Source organism: Phycodurus eques, chromosome 2 (genome assembly GCF_024500275.1).
Source record: "Phycodurus eques isolate BA_2022a chromosome 2, UOR_Pequ_1.1, whole genome shotgun sequence".
In the NCBI taxonomy this organism is placed as follows: domain Eukaryota; kingdom Metazoa; phylum Chordata; class Actinopteri; order Syngnathiformes; family Syngnathidae; genus Phycodurus; species Phycodurus eques.
The window spans coordinates 9,567,803-9,594,259 of NC_084526.1; the positions used below are offsets into that span (position 1 = coordinate 9,567,803).

Here is a 26,457-nt window from a genome sequence, read left to right on the forward strand (position 1 = left end):
AAGACTGCTGATTTCTAGATAAGTGGAAGAAAGGGATTGGGAGGTGATTGTTGAGTCTACAATGCATGGTGCAATACCATAAAAGTGCAAAGAAATGCATGATTTCACTTTCACCACACTTTTTTTGTTATGTTCCTTTGTAAAAAGTGTATTTGATTTGTTGCTACTTTTTTATTTACACAAAGAATACAGTTTTACTGGCGTGTTAAGTGCACGATGCATTGTGGGTCATACCGAAGTGCGCGGTCATAAATCTGTCATGGAGGTTAAGGACTGTGCCACTGAAGGACTTACAATACTTATCTTAAATAATATTTACAATGAAAAGTGAGAACTTTCAACTTCATTGTGGTCCGGACTATGAGCTGGTTTGATGTGCTGCAGAGCTGACGTTACGTAAGTAAGTGCTTCTCCCAGCCGTCAATCACCCACAGCTTTGCTCGTTAAACAGTTGCGTAATCTTGTCACCTTTTCTCGCTATTCACATCAGAATTACGATGGTAGGAGCAATGGTGTGTGTGTGTGTTTGTATGCCCCAAATATCATACCACTACTCACTTAGGTACACGCAGTTGCCTTCATGGACCACAATCGGCATCCATCCATCTATCAGTATACTGAGATTAGTGTGCTTGTTTATGTTTAGGTACTTACTGTACTGTGTTTTCACGTCAATTCTGCACTAAGTTGCTGATTTAACACTAATATTTAAGTTATTGGTTCATGTTGATGTTACTGTAACTTGTGTGGCCTACATTACCAAGTAATGGGTACAGTTAAGCTAAGGCTTTTTAAAAAAAAATATATATATTTTTTTTTTATACTGTGGATAAGTGATATTCCTGCCACTTGGCAGGTGCTCAAAATAACTAAGTAGCGGTTAAAAATCAAGCTTGCAGGCTCAGCAAAACACCTCTATTTGACAAACTGCCATCCAAGATTCAGTCACACAAGACCCGGAAACAGCGCCACGGGAGCTGCAGATGGAACTGATTGATCTCCGATGTGATACTGTCTTAAAAGAGAAGTTCAACTCTCAAACTGGATGAGTTTTATGCTTCGTTAAGCGCAGACAAATTTCCAAAAATCCGGAGGATGTCACAGAGGATGCTGGTGGTGTTTGGGTCTACATGTGTGTGAACAGACTTTTAGTGTGATGAACACCAACAAAATACAGATCTTACAGATCCCAGCTGAGTGATGAACACCTCAGATGTGTTCTGAGAATTGACACAAAACTAATTAAAACTAGCAAAAAAAGGTGATCAACAAAACAACACTGTTCCCATTAAAAGTAAATTTAAGTATTAACACTACAATGCCTTTTTTTCCCCCTTTCTGATATGTAAGCATCTGGTTCTGGCTTGGCCCGCCTGTCAAATTCTAAAAGTCAATGTGGCCCCTGACCCAAAAAGTTTGCCCACCCCTAATCTAGACCCTCCCAAAATTGCCTCCACCTCACTCGCCATCACTTCCTTTCCTAACAGTATGACCTAAGATTCGTTAGGATAACTATCACCGGAATCTAAGAAAAATAAACCTTATTGTTTGAGTTTTTTCACACTTGGCTCATAGTTTCCCCACAAAGGGACACCGGAAAACTATACATATATAAAAAAAATTTAAATGACACCTTAGCATGAGCTTTATTTTTGTATGTGGGCGCTTGTCATAATTAGATATGCCCGCTCTGTGTTACCAAGCAAACTCAGGGCATCAAATGAGACTCTTATTTGATGACTAGAGCATGACGGGGGTGAAATTTGATAACATAAAAGTTGCTGTCACATCAGAAAGAGAGCCCACATTTAACTCCTATAGTTTAGCCTATAGAAACACTGGGGAACCGAGCCACTTAAAGTCCAGAAAAGGACAAGCGGCCAACCATATGGACGAAAACCAGCCTGGGACGATAAAACAATACAAGCCAGTCCTGCTTCATGTCCCATCCCATTTTTGTCAAAAGACCCACAAAAATGTGTTGGAAAATAATTCCTTGTTAAAACATTTACTAACATCGGGCAATGAGATGGCTGGAGATGGCTACTCTTGGTGAAGAACAAATATAAACAAATGTGAATTTACCACTTGAAACATGTTATTACTGGCAGGTCTGGCAACATTTCACCTTCAATCAAAATTTAGTGATTCAATGAACATAGGCACAATGCACACTTGGAGCCCATGTTCCACATCAAAGTTTACTGCAGTGCTACGTTCCAAACTGTTTCTATAAAAAGATAATACCACAAATGTAATGACAGATCTTTTGGCTGTGGACCAGGATAATTTGATAGTTGAGATATATGACAAAAATGTTAATAAAAAAGAAAAAAAGTGCCCTGCCGATCGCAGGGCACATATAAACAAACAATCATTCGCACTCACATACGCACCTACGGGCAATTTAGAGTCTTCACTTAACCTACCATGCATGTTTTTGGGATGTGGGAGGAAACCGGAGTATTCAGAGAAAACACACGCAGACACGGAGAGAACATGCAAACTCCACACAGGTGAGGCCTGTATTCAAATATATCTATCATTTAGTTATAATCATTCACAATCATCTAACATTATTAAACACAAGGAATACCAGTATTTAGTGTCATAATGGAAAGTGGCCTCTTTTTTCTGGCTCTTACCATGGATGCTGACACATTAAAGCCCTCCCTGCATATGACCTCTTCAATGGATTTCAGCAATGCAGAGTAGGATTCAAGCATGGGACTGGAAGGTATAGAGGAGAAAGGGAACATAAGGGATACAAGTAGAGAGACAGTAAAAAAATCTAACTTTGAACAGGAAAACTCTTGTTAATTGACATGATCTTGATAAAACTGGGCCAAGCCTATCAGCGTGGTGGATTAATCCACCAGCATGCTCCTCCTGACTGTGCTTTTCTGGAGCCACTATCAAGAGATCCAATTAATTTATTTGCTTGATTAAATTACAACATGACTGGTTCGCTGTCAGCTCCCCTGTGGTTTTGATCGTGCCTTGACACACAGACAAGACAGACATATGAGACGTGCTTATGCTGATATCTAATACCAACTACTTTGGTGTTTAATCAAGGGGAGCATCTGTACCACTGACAAAGTGCACACACCACTATGGGACCAACGGCTCAGCTCACTTTGTGCCTATTGGGCGGCCAATAGGAATGTTAACCCTGTCGTTTTAACACAGGACCCTCCACTTAAGAACGCCATTTTAATGACCAGTCTGCACTGAGTCACACTGGGCTGCAGTGTCACTTATCAATTTGACCCTGCAGGCCGCGAAGCGCTGTTGCACAAATATCGGTCACACATCAATAGCCTCGCATTAGGAACATTAATACACACTTGTGTCGATTACACTTGTCCCAAGTATATCCATGTACTCCATTTCATTTATTCAGTTCAACAATAGTGCCTCCTGACCCTGCTGGGACTAATGATAGAGCTGGGTTTGGTGAAAGAAGGACACCTACCCTCACAGGCCTCTCTGCCCATGCCCCTACTCTGAGTAAGGAGGTAGGGTGGGGGGCTTGACAAGCACTTGAGTGAAAGGTTGCCTCTTCTTGGGACCCATTGTGTAGGACATCATTGTATGTCAGATGCCCCTACTGAGCACCCTTCATTCAGGTATCAATAAGGTCTAGGTGCTTAGCTACAGGGGCTAGCGTGTCAGCTAATTAGGATCATACATGGGGAAGCTTCTTTATCTCAATGTTCCTCTTTCTTTGAGGGGAAAATAAGCGGGGGAGGTGTGGGAGATGCCTAGTTTTAAACAACAGGATCTGTATCACATAGAGAGCAATTTGGGCCAATTATGCCTTCAAGTGAAACGGAGCAATTTAACAGCTAGGGTAGCGACATGGTGCTGTGGACACGTGCAAGGGGGCGAAGCCTGCTTAGAGTTAGTCTGGCCCATTTGCGTGCGTGTGCGTGTAATGTGTGTATCTATGTGCAGCAGTGACAGGGCGGGGCTGTGGGCACAATGGTGATGTGCAGGTGTAAGTTTCCTGCTGTTTAAATGTCTTGATGATCAAACCCACAGAGATGTCCAAAGACATACGCATCTAAATGTCATAACGAGACATTTAGATGTCTCGTTATATTTCTGCACTTATGGGTAATATTTATGTTAAACTATGTTGTGCACTTTGGTATATGGATTAAATGGGTATCCACAACATTTAATGTATTTGCACTGGTTTTGTGTTTAACAGTGTTTGCTGAAATAAAGACAGACTCTATAAAGCCTCCTCCTCATCCTCTGTGCTCCAGATTGCTGTATTTACCCAGTGAGTGAGTGTGCCTCTTCGTGTGCCCTTGTGTGCTCAGCAGCACTCTCTGAGTAAAGAGTCTGCATGACCTCTGAACCCTAAGTACACTCAACACGGGCGAAATCAAACAGTTGCTGAGCAAACACGACCCTTATTTGAATAGGCATACACAACTTTTCCAAGAGGCTGAACCTTTTAGACCAGAGGCAAAGCTACGGACGCCAGATTTTTATTCATTTGTATCAGATGCTAAAAAGACAAGAATCCTCAGTGAATTAGTATACTGACTTTTGATGCTTTATTTTTGCCATGGTAAGAAAGAATCCCAATCAAAGCGGTTTAATTTTTACAGTTTTTTATTTATCATACTCATATCCTTCATGAGGAAATTAAATTCTGCAGTACCATACATAGAACTGATCACACACACATGTAGGCATGCAAAGAGTGATGTCAGAGTGAAAGGGTCGCACAAACAATGCAGCAGTTCTGGAACTGGTGGTGTTAGGTCGATGCCTTGCTCAAAGGCATCTTGGAAGTAGTCAGGAAGCAGACTAGCATAGCTCCAAAATCAAATTGCCATTTTCTTTTGTCCATGGCGGAACTCGCCATGAACCCCTGGTTCCAACGCTCAAATCCTTACAGATTATCTACTGCTGCCCCAAATTAGAACAAGCGTTACCTGCTATACAGCACATCGTCCGCAACCCCGTTTTATGGCTGAGTTTTAAGTAAAACATTTTTGACGTGTTTTTACAGTAGATTTATTGTTATATCCTCATGTGCACTTTTCAGAGGGTTATCGAATGGCAACAGAAGAACAAAACATTAATTACAGTGACACAACACAGACACTATAATACGAACAGTATTTGCTACATCCTGTGCTTGTAATTATTTTGTCTTCAAATACATTTACAATTTGTTTAAAAGGTGTGTTTTAATGAGTTTAAGTGTCTTTTAATAATTTTAAATGTATTTAAGGTGTTTCTATGAAATGTTTTTTTCCGGAACCTCTGTAATAAATCTGGGTTCATTGTATTGAAATTATACTCTTCTAAATCAAATGTATTTTCATTTTCTTGGCTGTCTAGTTAAAGACTGTATTACTTTGGTCTGATGACATGCCTGGTTTCCTTATACTGTGAGAACAATGCCATGCTTTTTACAAGTAGTCTATGGGGATGTCTTCGTTGTATAAATGCATTTTGTAGACAATGCCGCGTGTATTTTGCATGTGTTCTCAGGATGGTGTCTCATTGGTTTGCTATTGTTCTCCAGATGATGTCATGTTCTTTTACCTGTGTGTGGCTGATGACTGGCTGGGATGCTCTGGAAGGTAGAAGTGGTGGCACTTGGCTGCCTGGCGGATTTCTGGCTCCATCGTCTTGGAAATATCATAGTAGTGGCCGAACCGAGACGAGGATGCAAGAGCACTCTGAGCGGGGAAATAAAGTCACCTGCATGTTAAGGCATATGAACTCTATAGACACTTAAGAGTTTTAAAAAGTATTTGGTCGTGGAAAATGTAAAAATGCACTGCCGTAGATGACCATGGTGTTTGCTGTCTGTATTTTGGATTCTCTTATGAATTTTACTTGGACAGAAAATGTCAAATTTGTCCAAAATGAAGCTCGAGATACCATTTTGGCAAAAATCGTACTGTTAGAAACACAAAACACATCATACCGCATAGATCGGACACTGCAGACAAAAGACTACAAATCCAGTGTATCATTATGATGCAGACAAATTCCAAATCGTCAGTCCAAATCCAAACTGTCAACTTCAGGTGCCTGTTTTGCAACAATTGAATTTTAACTCGTATCAAATGAGAAACAAAAGAGAAAATAGTAATATTTGTTTTTTTCTGGTATGTTAAATGAGGGTGCTCCAAAACACTATGGTAATGCAATTGCATTGTTTATGGGTCATTCCTCAACATCCCTGCAACAGAGAAGTTAAACAACCACTATGAACACGCTCTTAATCATTTCTTCACATAAATGTCCACTTCTGGCTATGAAAGAAAACGTGTCAGGGACGCAGGGGAAGGCGGATGTTTTCCTGCAGCTGAAAGAGAGAGTTTGAGCTCCTCTCTCTCAGTGAAACCAGGGATTCCATTGTTAGAGGCACCCTTAATCTACTCCTAATCTGGATTAGGGCCCCCGGTGTGTCCTTCTCCTAGCAGGACGAGGAGGTCAGCAGGGCAGGGAGGGGGCTGAGGGGCTCATCTTTTTTTTGAGCTGGGCAACCCGCTTAGCGTTCCTTCCCTGCCCTGACAGTCTCACCTTTGATCTGATGTCTTCATTGGGAGAGACACACAGTAGGCAATGCTGGGAGAGGTGTGTGTAAGGGGAAAGTAAGCGTTGACTCTGGGGGTGAATTTGGGATGCAAATCCTCTGGTTCAGCTTACTAGAGGTTTGTAAAGACGATTTTACAGGGGAAGGGGGAGAGGTGACGAAAGGACACAGATATAAAGAAGTTTCCAGGGGAAGAGAAAGAGGGAGAGGATCCCCAGGGACACACTGTGTGCTGTTAATCCACATAGCGATATGGATTATAGACCAAAAGGGGGGAGAGTGCAGTATGAGGGGGGGCATGGTGGGGGCTGGGTCACCTCTTCTCAAAGCGGAAGAAAGAGTGTAGGGCTGCCGACCCTAGCAGGGGGAAAGGCATGGATTTGAGAGAAGACAGAGGCGCAGGTCTGGGTCGTAGGGTTGAGCGAGCAGACTTGTCAAAGCCCAGGCTGCAAAGTACCCTTGTTTCCCAGGCTAAGCAGGGGTGCAGGCGTGTGTATATGAGGGCTGGGGACCAGTGAAAAGCCTACCTATTGCTAGCTAAGTGTGAGTAATCTGCTCCAGCTCTGAAAAGAGAGGCCGAGGCCTCATTCACTCCACAAAGAAGTTTAGAATGCTGATGGACTTAGTGGTGGAGACAATCCAGAAAGTCTCTGCTGTTCTATCCCATAACATCATTTATCAGAGCTTGAACGTTTTATGAAAAGGAGCAGAATGGCGTAGAAACCTGAAATATAACATTAACAGTGTCACAAGAAATATATATCTTTATATAAAACCATAAAAATATATTATACCTGATTACCTGTACTTTTGGGAGATTCTGATAACGCCAGGCAATCTTCATGGCATCTAAACTATCCTGAGGCTCACAAGACAATCTAGGCTGGTCCGCTGATTTGCGAATGGCAACGTCGTCTAAAATGGGATCTGGAAGCTCCTGCACACATGATGAGTACATGTTACGTTAATGTTGAAATACAGTATTTATTTTTTTTGTAATCACATTTTCAATTTTCTCCATCCAGTATGTTGATATTCATTATTAATTACTATTCTATGGTTTAATATCTGCCACAAAAACTGAAATTAGATCTTTTCTTAAAATTGTTCAAGCCCTAGTTTGTACCCAAGTCAAAGACAGGTTGTTTTTTTTGTTTGTGTACAACCTCACATCTACATTTTGATACATCCATATCCGTTGTTCATGATGTTTGGTAAATATACTAATATAAAAATGTCCAATATTATAGAATTGCAAAAAAAAGGAGGACATTATTTGATTTGAAAATGTACATGCAGGGTCAGAAGCTGTACTGTCAAACTAAGTTTCTGATCTTGATTGCACATTTGGCAGCAATTTGAATTTAGCATTGCAAATCCCATTAAACATGCTCCAAGAGGCTTATATCTCTGTCAAATCTCTTCACAGCAGGTGGTAAAATTTTATAGGTTTACGTGGGATACTATTATAATTTGTTCCTTTGGATTCATAAATAAGGTTGTATCTGAAGGTATCTTGGGTCAATTGAGCTACTAAGATGCTATATTCAAGTCATTTAATTTGGCAGACCACAGCCTTTGCATAGGTCTGACTGTACTCTCTGAATGTTCGCGTTATTCTTTTCATTATATTTTGTTTTTTAATAATTTTTCTCTGTGTGAAATTTGGTATATAGTTCTACACAACTCAATGCAATAAACGGCTGCAAAATTACTACTGAGTTACATTTCATGTAGAGAAACATGAAATGCTATTATCTTGATTTTCAAACACATGCAAGACAGACAAATATTGTTGCAGCATTAGATGATTTTCAATTATAGTGGGTTATTATTTATTAATAGTTAGATGGCGACCAGTTCAGGGTGTTCTCCAGCCTCTCGCCCAGAATCAGCTGGGATAAGCTCCAGCATGCCTGCGACCCTAGTGAGGATAGGCGGTATGGAAAATGGATGGATAATAGCATTAAAACATGATCCTAAATCAAAGATCAGCGTAAATAACATCCAGGTTTCAAATTTGAATGGCAAGCAGATTATTCCAGTGCACGTGAATCAAGATGCTGTTCAGCTTTAACAAAAATATTCATATAAATGTTTTTATATCTGCATAAAAATAATGCATCAATGTCCACCTTAGCATTGAGGACTGGCTGTTTATTTTGGTGAAAACACTAAATAATGTGATATATCCCCATTGAGAGTGCCCCTGTCTTAATAAACCTTTGATATGTAAAGAGAGGGTGAGGCTGTGACCCCTCCCACTATCAATCAGTGTGAGAGAGGCCCACCCGCTGTATTTCGGGTGGCAGTTAGCTTCTGTGACTGCAGGCCTCTTCACACAGCAATGCATCAAGAAACAGTTTGACAATATCACAACCATGCCACCCGCGACCTTTGTGATACGCCCGCTGACCCAGACACATCTTGAAGACTGTGTGCCTTCAATATTGTTTACATTGTACAGTGACAACCGATGGATTGCCTTTAAAACTCTGCGTGATTGAATATTACATTTTTGCTAATTTTAATATAGGGTAACTTGAACAGTTTTGCAAAAGCATTCTACAATATGAGGAAAAGGTATGTGAACCCTTTGTAATTTGTTCAACTTAAATTGGTCGCAAAATGTAGTAAGATTTTCATCTAAATCCCAAGAATAAAGAAACAGTCTGCTTGCTTAAACAAAGACCACACAATTATATTTTCATATTTTTATTGGCCGGCAAGGTGGACGACTGGTTAGCACATCTGCCTCACAGTTCTGGGGACCGGGGTTCAAATCCAGGCCCCGCTTCTGTGGAGTTTTCATGTTCTACCCGTGCCTGGGTGGGTTTTCTCCAGGGACTCCGGTTTCCTCCCACATCCCCAAAACATGCGTGGTAGGTTGATTGAAGACTCTAAATTGCCCATAGGTGTGGATGTGAGCGTGAATGGTTGTTTGTTTATATGTGCTCTGCGATTGGCTGGCGACCGGGTTCAGGGTGTACCGCGCCTCCCGCCCGAAGCTAGTGAGTATAAGCGGTAAAGAAAATGGATGGATGGATGGATGGATATTTTTATTGAAAATTACAAAAACATTCACAGGACAGGGAGGAACAAGTAAGTGAACCTCTCGGCTACAGATTCTAAAAGAGCTAATCAGAGTCAAGTGTGAGCTAACCTGGAGTTCAATCAATGAGAAAAGATTGGAGGTGTGGCTTCAAGTTGATTGTGAAATTCAGATTTTTTTTAACCATAGCATGAACATCAATTAAAAAATATATATATAAACAAACAAACTAAAATGTGAATGTACAAATTCTGATGTTGCTGTGTGTGTGTATGCACAATCAAAACTACAAAAAACTTTATTGCACGGTGTTTTCTCAAGTTATAAGTGAGCTGAAATGTTCACGTTTGGGGAGACAGTGCCAGAAAAATACTACAATACATGAAAGCTGTTGTTTTTGTTCGTCTAAATGTAAACCAGAGTCGCGCTCCGTTGCCTTCATGGTAACGACGACCTTCCCAACATGGCCGCCACGTGCGCACGACAATCAGCAGGGCAGGCTTATCTAGTTTGAATACCTATGTCCGGGAAGCCCAATGGAAGACGTTGTGTGAGGTCATGTGACTTTCTTGTGTTGTTGATTGGTGAACTAGACTAAAACGTCACTCGCGCTTAAACCGGATGACGCAAACAGCGCCCGATGCGGAAGTCAAAGTCGTAGTCTTGCGCACGAAATGGTTGATAAATAAGCAATAATTGATCAATAAAAGTAGTGAGCGACATTTAGATCATTGTAACGGAGTAAAAGCACCGTGACTTATTAACAGCAGAAGCGGTGCAAGTTTTTTTCTGGTCTCGTCAACTCCTGTGACTTCGAGCGCACAGGTGGAACCTCAGCCCCATATTAGTCTGCCACAGAGTAATATTCACAATTACATGTGTGTGTGGATGGTGGATGTGTGGAATGGATCTAGCTGCCAGCGTTCAAGGAGTACGAAACAGCCAATGACATTAGTGACGGCGACCCCCCCTTCCAGGAAAAACTCATCGGATCTATACGATTTACGTAAATGGCCTATTTCGAGTTCAATGATTAATTACGTCGAAAGGCGACTGATTTGCATGTATGAAAGCTGGAAAAAGTTACAAAAGTATCTCTAAAAGTCTTTACAAAACATACGAATTGTCTATAAGTGCAGACAGTTCAGCAGTGTTGTTTCTTTTCTAAGGAGTGGGCTTCATGTAAAGATGATGGTAAGAGCACAGCACAGAAGGCTCAATGAGGTAAAAAAAACAAAAAACCTGTAGTGTCATTTTGTCATCCAGTGACAAACCTCACTTCCCTCACTTATTCCTCTCTGTCCACTGAATGCTTACATGTTATGCACTGTAAAGAGATAATGTGGTATTGTCTGGCATTAATTTAAGCAAGCTCTGTTTGTTCTTGTGTTTTAGATAAAGATCAGATTAGATTTTATGAGCAATTTTAGAAATTCCCAAGGGTTCACGTACTTTTCCCTTCCACTTGTACATTGAAAGCAATAAAGGCTTTGAAAAGTACAAACCCTAATTTCAATGAAGTTGAAACATATAAAATGTAAATAAAAACATAATACAATGATATGCAAATGGGTTTCAACCTATATTTAGTTTAATACAGTAGAAAGACAAGACATTTAATATTCAAACAGATGAAAATTGTGGTTCTTTTGCAAATACTTCATTTTGAATTTGATGCATGCATCACATTCTAAAAAAGCTGGGACAGGGCTAACAAAAGACTGGGAAAGTTGAGGAATGCTCAAAAACAACTGGTTGGAACATTCCTCAGGTGTACAGGTTAATTGGCAACAGGTGAGTTCCATGATTGGGTATAAAGGAAGCATCCTTGAAAGGCTCAGTTGTTAACGAGGAAGGATGGGGTGAGGTTCACCACTTTGTGTACAACTGTGTAAGCAAATAGTCAACTGTGTGAGCAAATAGTCAACTGTGTGAGCAAATAGTCAATAGTCAAATTTAAGTATTTTATCATCTTTGGTCCATAATAGCATCAAAAGATTCAGATAATCTGGAGAAATCTATTAGCGTAAACTGCAAGGCCGAAAACCAACATTTGATGAACGTGACCTTCGAGCCCTCACGCGGCACTGCATTAAAAAGTGGCATCATTGTGTAACGGATATTGCCACATTGGCTCAGGAACACTTCGGAAAACCATTGTAAATTAACACAGTACGTCACAACATTACAAATGTAATCAGAATCAGAATCATCTTTATTTGCCAAGTATGTCCAAAACACACAAGGAATTTGTCTCCGGTAGTTGGAGCCGCTCTAGTACAACAAACAGTCAATTTACAGAACACTTTGGGGACATAAAGACATTGACAAAAAACAATTGTGCAAAAAGAGGTAAGGTAAAACTCTACCATGCAAAGCAGAAGCCTTCTCTCATTTACCTGGAAGATGTCATTCGGGTGATCTTGAGCTGCGGCGAGGAAGAGTTCATGTCGACACACCACTCCTTCTGCCAGGAAGTATTTTAGGATCATACGTGAGTAGCTATCATAATAGTCCTCCTCTGTTGAAAAGAAACAAGGGTTGGCAACATTTCAGAAGTCCAGTGTGTTTGTTTGGTTTATTTCCAGTGAAATACACACAAAACAAATATCATATCCCATTACAGTGACACAAAAAAAAGTTCCAATATCAGGTACACGTACCAGAAGAAATTAAAAGAGAAAAATGAAGCTAATCCCTCCAGACCCCAAGAAAAGAATTCCCAAATCTCACCTTCATGTCATATAACAAAACAAGGAGTCGATCACAGCATATACAGGATCGCTGTCTATTCTGACCATTCCTTCACATCACAACTTTGAATTTAGCTCTTCATGTCTACATCACAGTGGCTGACTATAATTGGTGTAAGGATTTGGCTAACTTAGGAAGGTCGATGGCACTCGATGTGGCACAATGACACACTGTAGGTGTTACTATGTGTGAAGTGACAATCACTGTGTGCATCTTCATTTTCCTCTCTTGTCAAGGTTTTGGCAAGGACTCAGCCATACTCTCCTCACAGTATTCACCTGACCTGTTCCCAAGGTACGCTAGCTGGAAGGTGAACAGGGAGCGTGAGGTAGAAGAAGCGTGGTCCCTGTTAAAGGTCCCTGACATTTAACTCACATGAATCTCATTTGAAGGAATGTATGTCGAAGGGACTGCACCCTTTGGAGAACCCTTCCTCCGTGGTCTATGAAGGCCTCAACTTGAGATTCAAGGAGACTCAATATTACTTAAAATGTACCTTTTCAACATCCTCACTCCAGACCCCCAATATTTTTGATTTTCCATAGAACTTCAGATTATTTGTATGAAGTAGATGTTATGCTGTCAGGAATGCATATAAACTCCCACACTTGTCTTTTTTATGTATAAATAAATTACCTACAGACAACAGACAATGTACAACAAAATATTTGAAAATATATAAAATATTTTAGCTTGCCGACAGGGTGGACAAGGAGAGGGTGGACATTTTTGGTTACTGTTAGCATTTATTGAGCACATGATTACGTTAGCCAACTGACTTTTTACAACATTTAACTATACACAGATTATGATGAATATTACAAAACATAAATGGCTGATTGTAATGTCACTGAAAACATCGGAGGGAACGAAGAGACATGCAAAATGTTCAGCAGGATTAAGAAAAGAGAATATACATGATCAAAATGTACTTGCTGTAGACAAAGTCCTGAATTATTCTTTTATTTTATATCATTGAACCACCTATAACACATTAGCAGAGCAGTGTGTGGGAAATGCCAAAATTGCATCGATCCGATGGGGGGGGGGGGGGGGGGGAAATGGTGTAAAAGGAAGGAAACATTTAAAAAGATCATTGCTCTGGTATGTATGCAAATGTTTTGCAACTTATAATAGGATCTCAGAGTTTCATTATTGTGCTACATTTTCATGATGACTGAGTGATTCTGATAAGGGCATCAAAGGCACTAAAGTGATATTGACACAGGAGATGTTCAAGCCTTAGGGAGATTTCCTGGTTGTGTTACGTTTTCATCATCAACCTTCAAATAGAGCCTCCACACGGCACAGCCTTATAATTCGATACACCAGTTGAATTGTAATGTCATTTAGAGTCAGAGCATGCGTGACAGAGGAATCACTGAGTCTAACAAATGAGTCCCAAAGGTACACTTGCTTACTGAACACAAAGTGACCACCAGGCCAATCCACACCTCAAACCAACAAAAAAGAAAAAATCATCACAATTACCCCCCCAAGCAGGACACATAACTCTGCCCAGCATGCCACTGATGCTTCCTGTCACAATCAGCATTTTGTAAAGATTTCATAGGGCTCTCCAAACAATGACAACTAGTGGGCAGTGAGACAAAGGCGACAGTGACAGTTAAAGGTAACGGGCACACAGCCGACAGCTTGGGAATGACATCCTGATGTGTCATCCTCGAGCATCCAGGGAATTCCACCTCCCACGTTCCCAGTCTATGTCCTCACCTACGGACTAAGGATGGCCCAGGAAATTCCACGGCTCTTCAATTTGTTGTCGGTGGGGCTCCCTGTTCTCTTATTGATGGCTTTCTAGGTCAGCAGGCCTTTGTGGCTTTCAGCAGGCTCAACAAAGACTCCCAGATGGGCCCTCTCAAGATGGGGCCTATTGTGGTAGTGTTTCTATGGGAGCCTTACAAATGGAACCTCCAGGAGTCATTAGGCTGTTGAGGCGGGGGGTAAAAGGTAGGGGCTGGCGGTTGCGGGGTATAGAAGCAACAGGGGGGTGGGGGAGTCATATCTTCAAGGTGGATCAGTCATTCTGGATAGTTATGGGATGATTTTGACTTTTTTTTTTTTTTTTTGCTTATGGTGACAAAGGTTTGGTAAAGTGGGGAAGGCCTCCAGCTTATTTACTTTCAACCAGGGGGAGTGAATCATATTAGCTGAAGCAGCAGTAGGAGTAGGAGGAGGAGGAGGAGGAGGAGGAGGAGAAAACATATCTAGGTCATTGTGTTTTCCCACTTACAAGACTTCGGTCGATGTGATATTACAATAATGTATGTGTGTACAGTAAAGAATGTGCAATAAGCAGACATACAGTATAGTCAATACTTTTTTTTTTTTTTTTTACTGTATCTGCCCTTGACAAATCTACATATTTTTAGCCAAGTAGCTCATAATTCTACAGTTGTAATTTTACAATATAAAATGTTGGAATTTTAAATTATTTGTATTTATATCGCACTTCATCCACAACATATGGTGCCTAAAGCGCTTTATAAAGCCTGACATTCATCCATTTTCAACAATTTACCAAGGGACACTGCGGCAGCAGTCAGAGCTAGGATTTTAACCGGCAACCCTTCGGTCACTGGATGACCCCTTCCACCAACTGAGCCACAGCCGCCCACAAAATCACCAGATTAAAGTCAGAATATTTTGAGTATAAATGCAATAAATCTAGGATAAGTGTTGAGGATGTTGTCGAGTTACACTTCAGGAAAAGTTGCACAAGCATCTGTTTGTTTGAGAATTTTGAAATTCACACATAAAATGTAGGATTTTATTGGAGTCAATATAAAATAGAAAAACAGGGCTTTCTGCTCAAAATATTACATATTTTTTCATAATATCCCATTTTGTAAAAATATGTCGTTTCTATAATATTTTCTATTTAGTGTCACTCCTTACACTTTCGACCAATGGCCAGTCAAACACCAAAAGGGTTAAGCATGATCTAAAGGAGTTCTCACATAGGAGTACGTGCTTTTTGTTTTAAAAGACAAAACTATAATGTAAAAAAATAAGTAATTATAATTTTTTGGGGCTTAGGATGAGGCAGTCTGCTAATCATTGTGTGTCAACACTTGCTGCTGTGTCCTCTTGTGGAACAATCAAAATCTGGAGCGCAGTTTAAATAATAGCCACCAACATAATACACTATTAAAGCTTTATTGCCCCTGAAGATTCACCCTTCAAATAGATTTTCAAAGCTTGTTAAAAAAAAAAAAAAAAAAAACATTTCAAAGCTGTTAAAAAAACAACTTTTAATGACCATTATGCCTAAAAGTAAATTCTCAACAACTACTGATGGAGTAAAAGCACACATGGACAACATAAGAGCTTTGTTCCTTGTCTTACAGAAGCATCAGAGATGCAGGATCCTCAGACAGCAGCCATACTGCATACCCTACGACCCAACCCCCAAGTTGACAAATCTGGACAGACAGCTCAAGACACTTCAAAGGCAGACAAGAGCAGCCTGATAATTTTATGTCTGACTCTCACAAACAGGCCATCAGAGCTCAAGGGGCAGACTGTAGGAGACGACTGCCTGAAACAAACAAACAAACAAACAAACAAACACACAGCAAACTCCCTCTGACCCACCAACAGACAATACACTAAACAAAACAAATGCACACATACACACCACTCTTTAGAGATAAACAGAGCATACACAGATACACACACATTTCACCTTTACTGTGTCTCTCATTACCAGATGAAACCAACCGTGCATTGATTCACAAAATGGAAGGGAAGAACGCATTAGTGTGTCATCATTGACTCCTGCATCGATTGGGGGGATGAATTAAAGGGCAAAGCAATATCATCAGTTTGGTATAGGTCTTGGACACACACAAATTGCACTTTCAAGTGAAAACACGAATATGGTAACCTTACTATCTACCAATGCGCACAGCCTTGTCTATGTTGAAAGATAATAATGATGATGATCTACAGGAAGCCATTTTAGTCTAAAAAATACACATTGCTTTGATTCTAAAAAGCACATCTGCCAGGGAGCATATTAATTAAGGATTACGATGGAAGTGTGCACACCTGGAATTCAAGCGAAAACAGCATTAGGATATTCAGCTACTTCCTGTTCCACAGACAAAGATGGTCATTCTGTTCAGGTGAGCATAAGCCCCAGGTGGACTATCAAAGAAATAACATTTGAATTTCTGCTGGTTGCTTCCAAATATTTGTCAAGAAGCCAGGAAGGTGACATCAGCGAAATTCTCCTGTGTGTGATTAAGCATCGAGTGAATTACGCTTAACAATTAATTGCATTTGCAATTATATCAAGATAATATCAAACCTGGTCTTCTAATCATAACATTTGCGATTACAAGAGTGTCTTGCGACATGCGTGCCGAAGAGTAGAGCATCCGTTCCATTATCTATTATTATCCCCAACATGATAGAGCGTCAGCATACAATTTTACCGCTTAATTTGGAAAACAATTTAATTGTCGTGGTACTTAAAATCATTCATTATGTAGGACAAACTGTAAAAATAATACTTTAAATTGTCTATCAAATAGCAATATTGGGGTATTGAGGAGGGGGAAAAAAGGAGTCTAATTTGGTTATTTTCTCAAAACGTTCCGCATTTAGAGTTGCTGTTTTTGACCTGTAAGCCATTCAACTCGCCGCGTGAGTTTGCATCTTTCATTCTCGCCGGTGTTTACATTCCGCCTCAAGCTAACATGAACGCCGCACTGCTAACGCTCGCTTAACAAGAAAACATTTTAAAAAAAAAAAACACCCAGACTCACCCCTCATTATTCTCGGGGACTTTAACAAAGCTGAACTCAACCATGAACTCGCTAAATACAAGCAGCACATCGACTGTCCTACTGGGGAAAATAACATTTTGGACCACTGCTATAATATGCTAAATAACGCATACCGTGCCATACCTCGTGCAGCCCTGGGCTCGTCTGATCACTGCTTAATTCACTTATTACCAACATACAGGCAAGAACTTAAATGCGCAAAGCCTACAGTGAAAACAGTGAAAAAGTGGACCAATGAAGCAAAGACTTCAAGGCTGTTTAGACTGCACAGACTGGAGTGTCTTTGAAAATTCAGCTGACAGCCTGGATGAAGATACGGACACTGTCACATCCAATATCAGTTTCTGTGAAGAGGTGTGTGTACCAACAGTCATTTTGCACATTCAATAACAACAAGCCGTGGTTCACTGCCAAACTTAAGCAACTTCGCCAGGCTAAAGAGGATGCATATCGAAGCAGGGACAGGGCCCTGTATAACCGCACTAGAAACCAGCTGACGAAAGAAATTAACATTGCAAAGAGAAACTATGTAGTAAAGTTAGAAAAACAGTTTAGGGCTAACGACTCTGAGTCAGTCTGACATGCATTACAATCGCTAACCAATTACAAGTGACGATCCCCCCAAGCAGAGAACAATAATACACTAGCAGACGACTTGAACACCTTCTCCTGCAGATTTGAAAAGGACACTTTCACACCCCACACCAACACAGCCGCACCACCGACCACAATGACACCTCTGACTTCTGCGTTGACCAGCCACGAACAGGATGTGAGACGCATATTCAAACACCAAAAGATTAACAAAGCGGCAGGCCCATCCCTTCTGTCCCCATCCTTCCTCAAGTCTGCGCGGACCAGCTCACTCCAGTATTCACACAGATTTTCAATAGATCTCTGGAACTGTGCGAAGTACCATCCCGTTTCAAACGCTCCACCATCATCCCAGTCACCAAGAAACCTGCAATCTCGGGTCTGAATGACTACAGGCCTGTCAGCCTTGACATCTGTGGTTATGAAGTCCTTTGAACGCCTCATGCTGGACCACCTCAAGAGCGTCACAGGTCCCCAGCTGGACCCCCTGGCAGAATGAAAGTCCTCAAGGGTGGGTAGGGGGGGGGTACCGATAATCCTTTCACCAGTTTTGATTGTCCGTTGCAGTCGGAGTTTGTCCTTTTTTGTAGCAGCACCAAACCATATGGGATGGAAGAACACAGGACTGATTCGATGACCGCTGTGTAGAACTGCCTCAACAGCTCCTGTGCCAGGCCGTGCTTCCTCAGAAACCGTAGGAAGTACATCCTCTGGTGGGCCTTTTTGAGAATGGAGTTGATGTTGATCTCCCACTTCAGGTCCTGAGAGACTGTAATTCCCACGAACTTGGGGGTCTCGAAGGTTGACACATGGCAGTTGGACAGCGTGAGGGGCAGCTGTGGCGAAGGATGCCTCCTGGAGTCTTGTCTGCTTGCTAGTGATGTTAAAAAATGTTTATATTAAAATCCTCTTGGATCCTCCACATCCTGGTCATCAGCTCTTCCAGCGCTACCGATCAATGCAATCTAAAAGTAACAGACATTCCAACAGCTTCTTCCTTCTTGACATTAACTTCTTAAACAGTTAACTTACAATTCCATTGCAACATGCTGCCAATTTTGTTGTCTTGAGTTTGTTGTCACATTTCTGTCGGGCCAATTACAAATTACTCGTGCACTCACTGTAGTCGCCTTGCCACGCTGCACTATTTGCATATCTTTTGTTGATCAATAATGGCCACTCATGTGCCCGAGTAGCGTCTGCACCATTTGCACAATCGACTGAGTAGTACCTGCAACATTTGCACAATCGACATTGTCCCAGATTATCGCACTACTCGTCACTTTAAACTGCATACATTTCTTGAAGTCTCGGCGCCCTTTGCACAATGATCATTGCATCGGACTATTGCTCTAATAGTCATTCAAACTGCTCTCATTGCAAGAGAATACTGCCTCTTTTTGCACAATTGTCGAAAGAAATAAATAAATAAAATGTACCGGCATTACCAGATTACTAGCAACCTTTTATTGTTCAGTGACTGTTCTTCTCAATGTCGTTTTTAAGTCTCAAAAGTATTATCTGCCAATTGACTGACTGTCTGTTGTTGTACGAGAGCCGTTCCAACTACCGGAGACAAATTCCTTGTGTTTTTGACATACTTGGCAAAATAAAGATGATTCTGATTCTGCGTGCGCACGCGCGCGCATATACATATATACACACACACACACACACACACCTCCTATCTTATGACACAAATTTGATGCGCCGCTAACTGGATAATGGTTAGGCTCAAAATCAACAACCTCTTCCAGCATCAAAATTGTAATCCTGCAAAATTATCCCAATTTTTAACAAATGTACCTGCAAGAAGATTAAATCTTTTTTTCTGTAACTGTAATGGAATAGGTACCTTTTTTTTTGTATTGTCATGATGTAATCGCATTACCATGTAATCCGTGACTCTATTAGCCTGCATATACGCTATTATGATATCACGATAGCACCGTATGCTGTTTTTTACGATCAAACCAAGCTGTCGGGGGAGGTGGGACCAGAAACGTGTCACCGCTATCAGATATGACCGTTACCATGGCGGCAACAGCAACAACAGGAAAGAGGAGGAAGTGCTAGTTTTGATTGTGGCAATATTTTCTGTGCCAATAAAAGAACAAAAAGAAGAAAAAAACTCTGTGGTGCCATTGCGGGGTGCTGAAGAGAGGACAGTTTGATAAAGTTCACATAAGTCTTGAGTTTGTTGTCACATTTCTGTGGGGCCAATTATACATTACTCGTGCACTCACTGTAGTAGTCTCGCCACGCTGCACTATTTGCATATCTGTTGTTGACCAATAGTGGCCACCCTTGCCAGAGTAGCATCTGCTCCATTTGCACACTGACAGAGGAGTATCTGCAACATTTGCACAATCAACATTGTCCCAGATTATCGCACTACTTGCCACTTTAAACTGCATACACTCCTTGAAGTCTCGGCGCCCTTTGCACAATGGTCATTGCACCGGACTATTGCAATATTAGCCTTTCAAATTTCTCTAAGTGCTATAGGACTCTGCATTTTTTTGCACAATTGTAAAAAAAAAAAGAAAAAGAAAACAAAAACATTTACCAGCATTACCAGATAACGAGCAACCCTTTATTGCTCAGTGACTGTTTTTTGTCAATCTCTTTATGTCTCCAAAGTGTTCTCTGTCAATTGACTGTCTGTTGTCGTACCAGAGCGGCTCCAACTACCGGAGACAAATTCCTTGTGTGTTTTTTGGACATACTTGGCAAATAAAGAGGATTCTGATAATCAGAATCCTCTTTATTTGCCGAATAAAGAGGATTCTGATTATTAGAATCCTCTTTATTTGCCAAGTATGTCAAAAGCTAACAAGGAATTTGTCTCCAGTAGTTGGAGCCGCTCTAGTACAACAATAGACAGCCATTTGGACATAAAATACTTTTTAGCCTTAAAAGCACACTATGGAGAGTCATTTATCCCCTAGCAATTTAATGGCAAGAGGGAAGAAGCTGTTGGAATGTCTGCTTGTTTTAGTTTGCATTGATCGATACGACCTGCCTGAGGGAAGGAGCTGAAAGAGGTGGTGAGCAGGATATGGAGGGCCCAAGAGGATTTTAATATATATATTTTTTAACATCACTAGCAAGCAGACAACATGTTATGTAGCTAGCTATGTTGCTAGCTAGTGCTAGCACTAACGTTTGTATGTAAAAATTATACCGCCGTTCTAGCAATTCATGCTCTATTTCGGTAAACATTGCTTGTGTTGACGACAGCGACCAAGGCAAGCGAGGTGCCGCCATAAGACGCAATCCTATTGTTCGACATCAAGGTGCTATGTTGTAGAGTTTTTGTAGCTGTGTCACACAACAGGGGAACTATATCCCAAAAAAAATCAAACATGCTAGGCTTTTCATTTTGGCATCATAGGACTATCGTAGGGACAAATCGATGATCATGGATTATGTCAAACTAAAAGGAGTTTTGTCTGGAAAATCCTTTGCGATAGCAATTCGGGTCGACAACGGGGATAAACTTTTGTAGTCTGATGCAGGCACTAAATTGTAATTTCCCAATGCTTTACATAGCTGCATTGCCTTGCATTCACCCATCTAATTCTGCACATCTAACAAAAGCACACCCCATCAAGAACTCTGCACTTCTTGATTTTAACTATCTGCATTAAACATGTTATTGAAGAAGAATGTCTCAACGTCATTAGTCCATTTTCAATAACTATACTACAAGGCACGAACATGTATTTTTCTTTGAGGAGCAATTTTCCAATTTTGAGGAGCAATTTTTTGCATGTTTATCGCACATGGACCCAAAGCAGGGGTTTTATTAAACAACAGAAATATGACAATATAATTGGGGAATTGAATGTAGGGCTGCAGCTATCGAATATTTTAATACTCGAGTATCCTCTGAATCCCTCTTCTACTTGCGTACATCACCAACATAACCTCTATTTGGGTACATAACCAATTTTACCCCTTATTCCTCTCTGACCACACTTACAGATCAGATGGTAGTATACTGGCCATATGTGACACAGTGACTAAACTGTGCCAAACTTTTAAGTACCCTATATGTAAGTAATGTCAGTGTTGGGAAAGTTCTCTTTCTTCTAGGAAAAAAAAAAAGATCAGTTCACTGTTCAAAAATGAATGACTTCAGTTCATAATTCAACATTTTGAACCAAGTTCACTGTTCCACAAATGAACTAGTTCAGTTCTTTTTTTTTCCGCTTAAAAAGTTGGTGACTGGTTATTACCCTTAAAATACTGGCATTTCATTTACCCCATGTTGCCACCCATTCAGTCCACACTAGTAACCAACTGCAGTTTTCACCCTACAATCTAAAAAAAAAACAGTGGGTAAAAACCTGTCGCTTGAATTGTCTTTTTTTCAAGAGGAATTAAAACAAAAATGTGGCCTTTGTTCTTAATGTGCAAACAAAAACATGCAACACAGTATGACAGGAACAATGGTGAAAGCACATACCTTGCAGCGTTGGCTGACTACAGTAACAAAATAATTTATCTGATCTATTCTTATATTACAAAACAAAATAAATTCTATATTATGACAGTGTAATCGTACAGTGTTTTGACTAAAGCATTGATACAAATAACTTTCCTCGTCATAAATTTTTACAATTATGTACTCTATTACAAAATAAAACATTCCCTCCCATTTACACAGTGTTCCTGAACACACTTCGTGAATGCAGCAGCTGCGATGGAAACATGAATGTCGGCAGCGGCTGCAATGAATCGTCTGCCAAATACAGTGTACCCCAAACATATGAAGACTCATATACAGTGTTCCCTCGCCACTTCGCGCTTCACGTTTTGCGGCTTCAGTGCTTCGCGGGTTTTTCCAAAATATTCATTAAAAAAAACAAATAAATTAAAAAAAAAAAAAAACAATACAAATAAAAAAATACAGCCATATCGGCAGCCATATTGCGGAAAGACACGTTGTTTCATGTTGATGTGCGCGAGAGGAGGTTTCCGTGCATGCCAAACAAAGAGATGAGTTGACTCAGAGGCTTTATACATGTACTGTACGGGCACTCATACAAGGGGCGTGATTGGTTCCCGGCGCGACATCTGCCAATGAAAGCACGAGTGGATTTATCCCGTGAGTTTATTGGCGAAAAAGGAGGGACCACTGTATAGTGTGTTCGGCTGGGGTTCAGTCATCATACTCGGCGTCTTCGGCAGTGAGAAAGGTCCATGTTACTACCCTTACACGTAACCGGTGAGCGCCCTGCATTTCACTATGAAATGCTACCACACTTCTGCCATTTTCCATCATTTGCTCTTACATTTTTTCTTATCAATTCAGCTTTGCCCTTTCCGCACCAGCAAGCAAGCAGTGATGACAAAATCACATTGTCATATCCGTCAAGCACAGCGAACAATGTATGATTCACAGTTTTGCATTTCAATGTGTTTTCTGAGCCGCAAAATGCGGATTTTGACTCATAAATAGCGATGTGAGACCGCTTAATTTGAGCCTTGATGCCCAAACACAATAATGAGTTGAGATTGATGTGTGACAAAGGTCTCACCTATGAGAAGCACTGTTCCAACTGCTAGGCCACCACCTGTTAATTAAAAACAAACAACAACAAAAAGAGTTAAGTGTAACACAAAAAAAAGGTACTTTAATACATTTAGATGATCTTCCTTGCAGTGTTTCATGCATAACACAAATAGGGACATTTATTTATAGTTTAACTCCTAAAACAAATATCTACAACATAAGAAGCAACCACATTATTCAGATCATACAAGGAGATGCAAATTAGGTTTACAGTTTTTATTACAAAAAAGAATAAAATAAAAAATACCATTAAATTTGCTGACCTTTAGCATTCCTCTAATCTAGTTTCTATACTCACGCAAACTATAAGAGGTCTAACCTGTATCATCAATTTTTGTGCGTTTTTCTCTTGTGAATTCAAACGTCATCAACAGTATAACAGTTGTGGTTCAATTTAGTAAAAGTACAAGGCTGCATTTTGTATGAAATTCCATTAGGTAAGAAATTAATCACACAAGTACAACATGTTTCTTTTGAGTGTTAACCCCATGAATATATTTTTTAAGGCAAGTCACCATATACACGTATGAAATGCTGTCAAACAGTCCCTGTCGTGTCCAAAAGCACTAACGGCAAGTTTAACCTATAAAACCTGACAGATTTAAGGAAACTGATTGACTAACATCCACCTACAGCTAAAAATCAAAAGACTGTATCCCGTTTTGCTAGTGCAAACTGGAACTCAAATGACATCTTTGCAGACTGACCGAGCAAATAGTCGAGCGACGTGACACCGGTCGAAACTAGAAGCTGTCCGTTTTGCACCGAGAGTCTTGTACCAGGTATGCTTAATAACTTGTTCCTCGTCTTCTTTTGAAAACTCGTAGCATTCAACGGTGTACGTTCCACAGAAGGTTTACACGCACTGCTGACGGAGTCTGCCATATTGCTCTGAAGCGTGATGATGGCTTCCGTGTTTTGGAGCGCGCTGTCCAATCACAGAAGACATTGGTTGTCGCGACAAATGAGAGTCGCTCTTGTTGCGAGGTGACAGATGAAGCAATATGATGACAAATGCCGTGTTTGAGCATTGAATCTCTCGGATTATTCAGGTGAGCGAACCAACGTTCACTTAGATATCCTAGTAAATTTTCTTTCCCCCCTCTAATATAATTGTAGCCAACAACTATTGAACGTTTTATGAATTATCCTGTCATATCGCTATACCCAAGTACGAAGTACGACCTTGTAGGTTCATTGTACGTCTTCTGACTATTGCTGAGTGAGTTAGTACACAACCACTTTGTGTCTAAAATGTGTGGGCATCGTCCATATTGTTTGCGTTCTAATGGGTACATTTTTTTATGTATCTGAAATCTGAAATGAGATTGTATACATTAACGTACCATAAGAAGATAATTAGGTAGATTTACAATATCGAATTAGATTATATGGAAGTACATCTTTACAAAAACAATGTTCTGCTTTGTCATTGTAAACAAGGAATTACGTACCAAATAATCATTGGATTGGGAGGGTCTAAATACAGTATTAGGAATACCTCTTAGTGGTAAACAACAACCTCAAATATAACATTGTTAAAAGGTTATTTTTAGCAATAGTTTGGATTAAATATATTTTCACGCTATTGTTAATGAAAAACCTATCGAGCAGAGTTCAGATTTATGCATCTGATGGTTATCTATAAATCTGTATAGTGTGGTGGTTATCAAATTTGGATTGTTTGGCATCTGAGGGCGACTGGTTAGCACATCTGCCTCACAGTTTAGAGATTGTGGATTCAAATCGGGACGCCGGCCCTCCTGTGACGAGTTTACATGTTTTCCCTGAGCCTGCGTTGGTTTCCTCCCACATTCTAGGAACATGCATGTTAGGTTAATTGATGACTCTAAACTTTACATGAGATTCTTTGTCGATATGTGCCCTGTGATTTGCTGACGACCAGTCCAGGGTTTACCCCTCTTCTCGCTCAAAGTCAGCTCAGATAGGCTTCAGCAAACACGCGACCTTTGTGAGGCTACAGAGATTGGATGGATGGATGGAGCAAGTCAATGCTCTACTGAGCACTAATATAAATGTGTTTTAATGGAATGAGTATTAATTTAGCTTTTGTATTTGATCTTATCAGATGCCGCTGATATATCTAATAATGTGTCCAATTAATGGGCAGTTTTCATTTGTACGTTTAAAATTTCATTGAAGATAAGACTAACTACAACACTTCTTAAGGAACTTGTCATAGGTGTCATACAAGCCTAGATCAATCATTGGTGTGAGTGATAAAGTGGGTATCCTTCGTTTAATGTCCACTTTTAACACTGATTAAGTGACAAGTGATGAGTGTAATCCTCAAGACAGCTGGAAAATAACTTCGTGTGTCAAATATAGGCCAGAGGCAGCGCAAGATCACGGGAATACTGTAAGGCTCCAGAGGAAACTATTGCCCAACTGCTCACTTTACAAATGCTCTCAGCATAGGCAGCCCCGCTGTTTTGACAGCAACGTTGAGATTTATACGTCCTGACAGAGGACCAAGGGAAAATATCATGACTGACGACACTAGGCCCATTTGAGACAAATAAGATGCTCTGACTGACCTGCTTCTCAGGAGGAGGAAGTCCCGATTGCAGTTCAAGTTTCAGGAATATGAATAGAAAGCTGAAGGAATCCCTCAAGCATCAATCAGTTGGTGAAAGCCCAAATGTTAAAATGTACTATGCATACAAGGGTACAGTGAGTCAGTGGGTGGTCAGGGCTGTAGCTCTTAGTACAATGTGGTTAAATCGACTAAGAACGTATTAATAAAAATAGAAGAACCAAATTTACATTGAAAGTGAGCTATGTTTAGTATAACAGTATTATACATACACTGTGGCTTGAGATTTATGCCCATTTAGCATCTTGTGATCCAATCTTAATTTTGATATGGTGCACCTTTGACAGAAAAATACAGCAGTCATGTAACATTAGGAGGCTTTAATTTCATCATTTTAAAATCATAAACAGTACTGCTCATCCCTTTTTATTGACCTCTACAAGGCATTTGATAGTGTGGACCACACACTGCTACATCAAAGCTTGGTGAGAGCAGGTCTGTCTCCGGAAACTGCTCCTT

General features: G+C 40.4%; 2 protein-coding genes across 5 annotated transcripts in view; one reads left to right on the forward strand and one right to left on the reverse strand.

Annotated features, from left to right (window-relative positions):
- elp4 (elongator acetyltransferase complex subunit 4) overlaps positions 1-24,277 on the reverse strand; it is an 83,512-nt gene extending 59,235 nt beyond the window's left edge. The window contains exons 1-6 of the mRNA XM_061701358.1: positions 24,089-24,277; positions 23,347-23,382; positions 12,032-12,153; positions 7,383-7,517; positions 5,578-5,714; positions 2,646-2,730 (exon numbers count right to left, since the gene is read on the reverse strand). Coding sequence (XP_061557342.1) covers positions 2,646-2,730; positions 5,578-5,714; positions 7,383-7,517; positions 12,032-12,153; positions 23,347-23,382; positions 24,089-24,266 — 693 coding nt within the window. The 5' untranslated portion in view covers positions 24,267-24,277. The remainder of the gene's footprint in view (positions 1-2,645; positions 2,731-5,577; positions 5,715-7,382; positions 7,518-12,031; positions 12,154-23,346; positions 23,383-24,088) is intronic.
- An 80-nt stretch (positions 24,278-24,357) lies between these two features.
- Positions 24,358-26,457, forward strand: part of immp1l (inner mitochondrial membrane peptidase subunit 1) — a 38,879-nt gene continuing 36,779 nt past the window's right edge. For all 4 annotated transcript variants that reach the window (XM_061666348.1, XM_061666372.1, XM_061666355.1 and 1 more), the window contains exon 1: positions 24,358-24,433. The gene's annotated coding sequence lies outside the window, so the exon portion shown is untranslated. The remainder of the gene's footprint in view (positions 24,434-26,457) is intronic.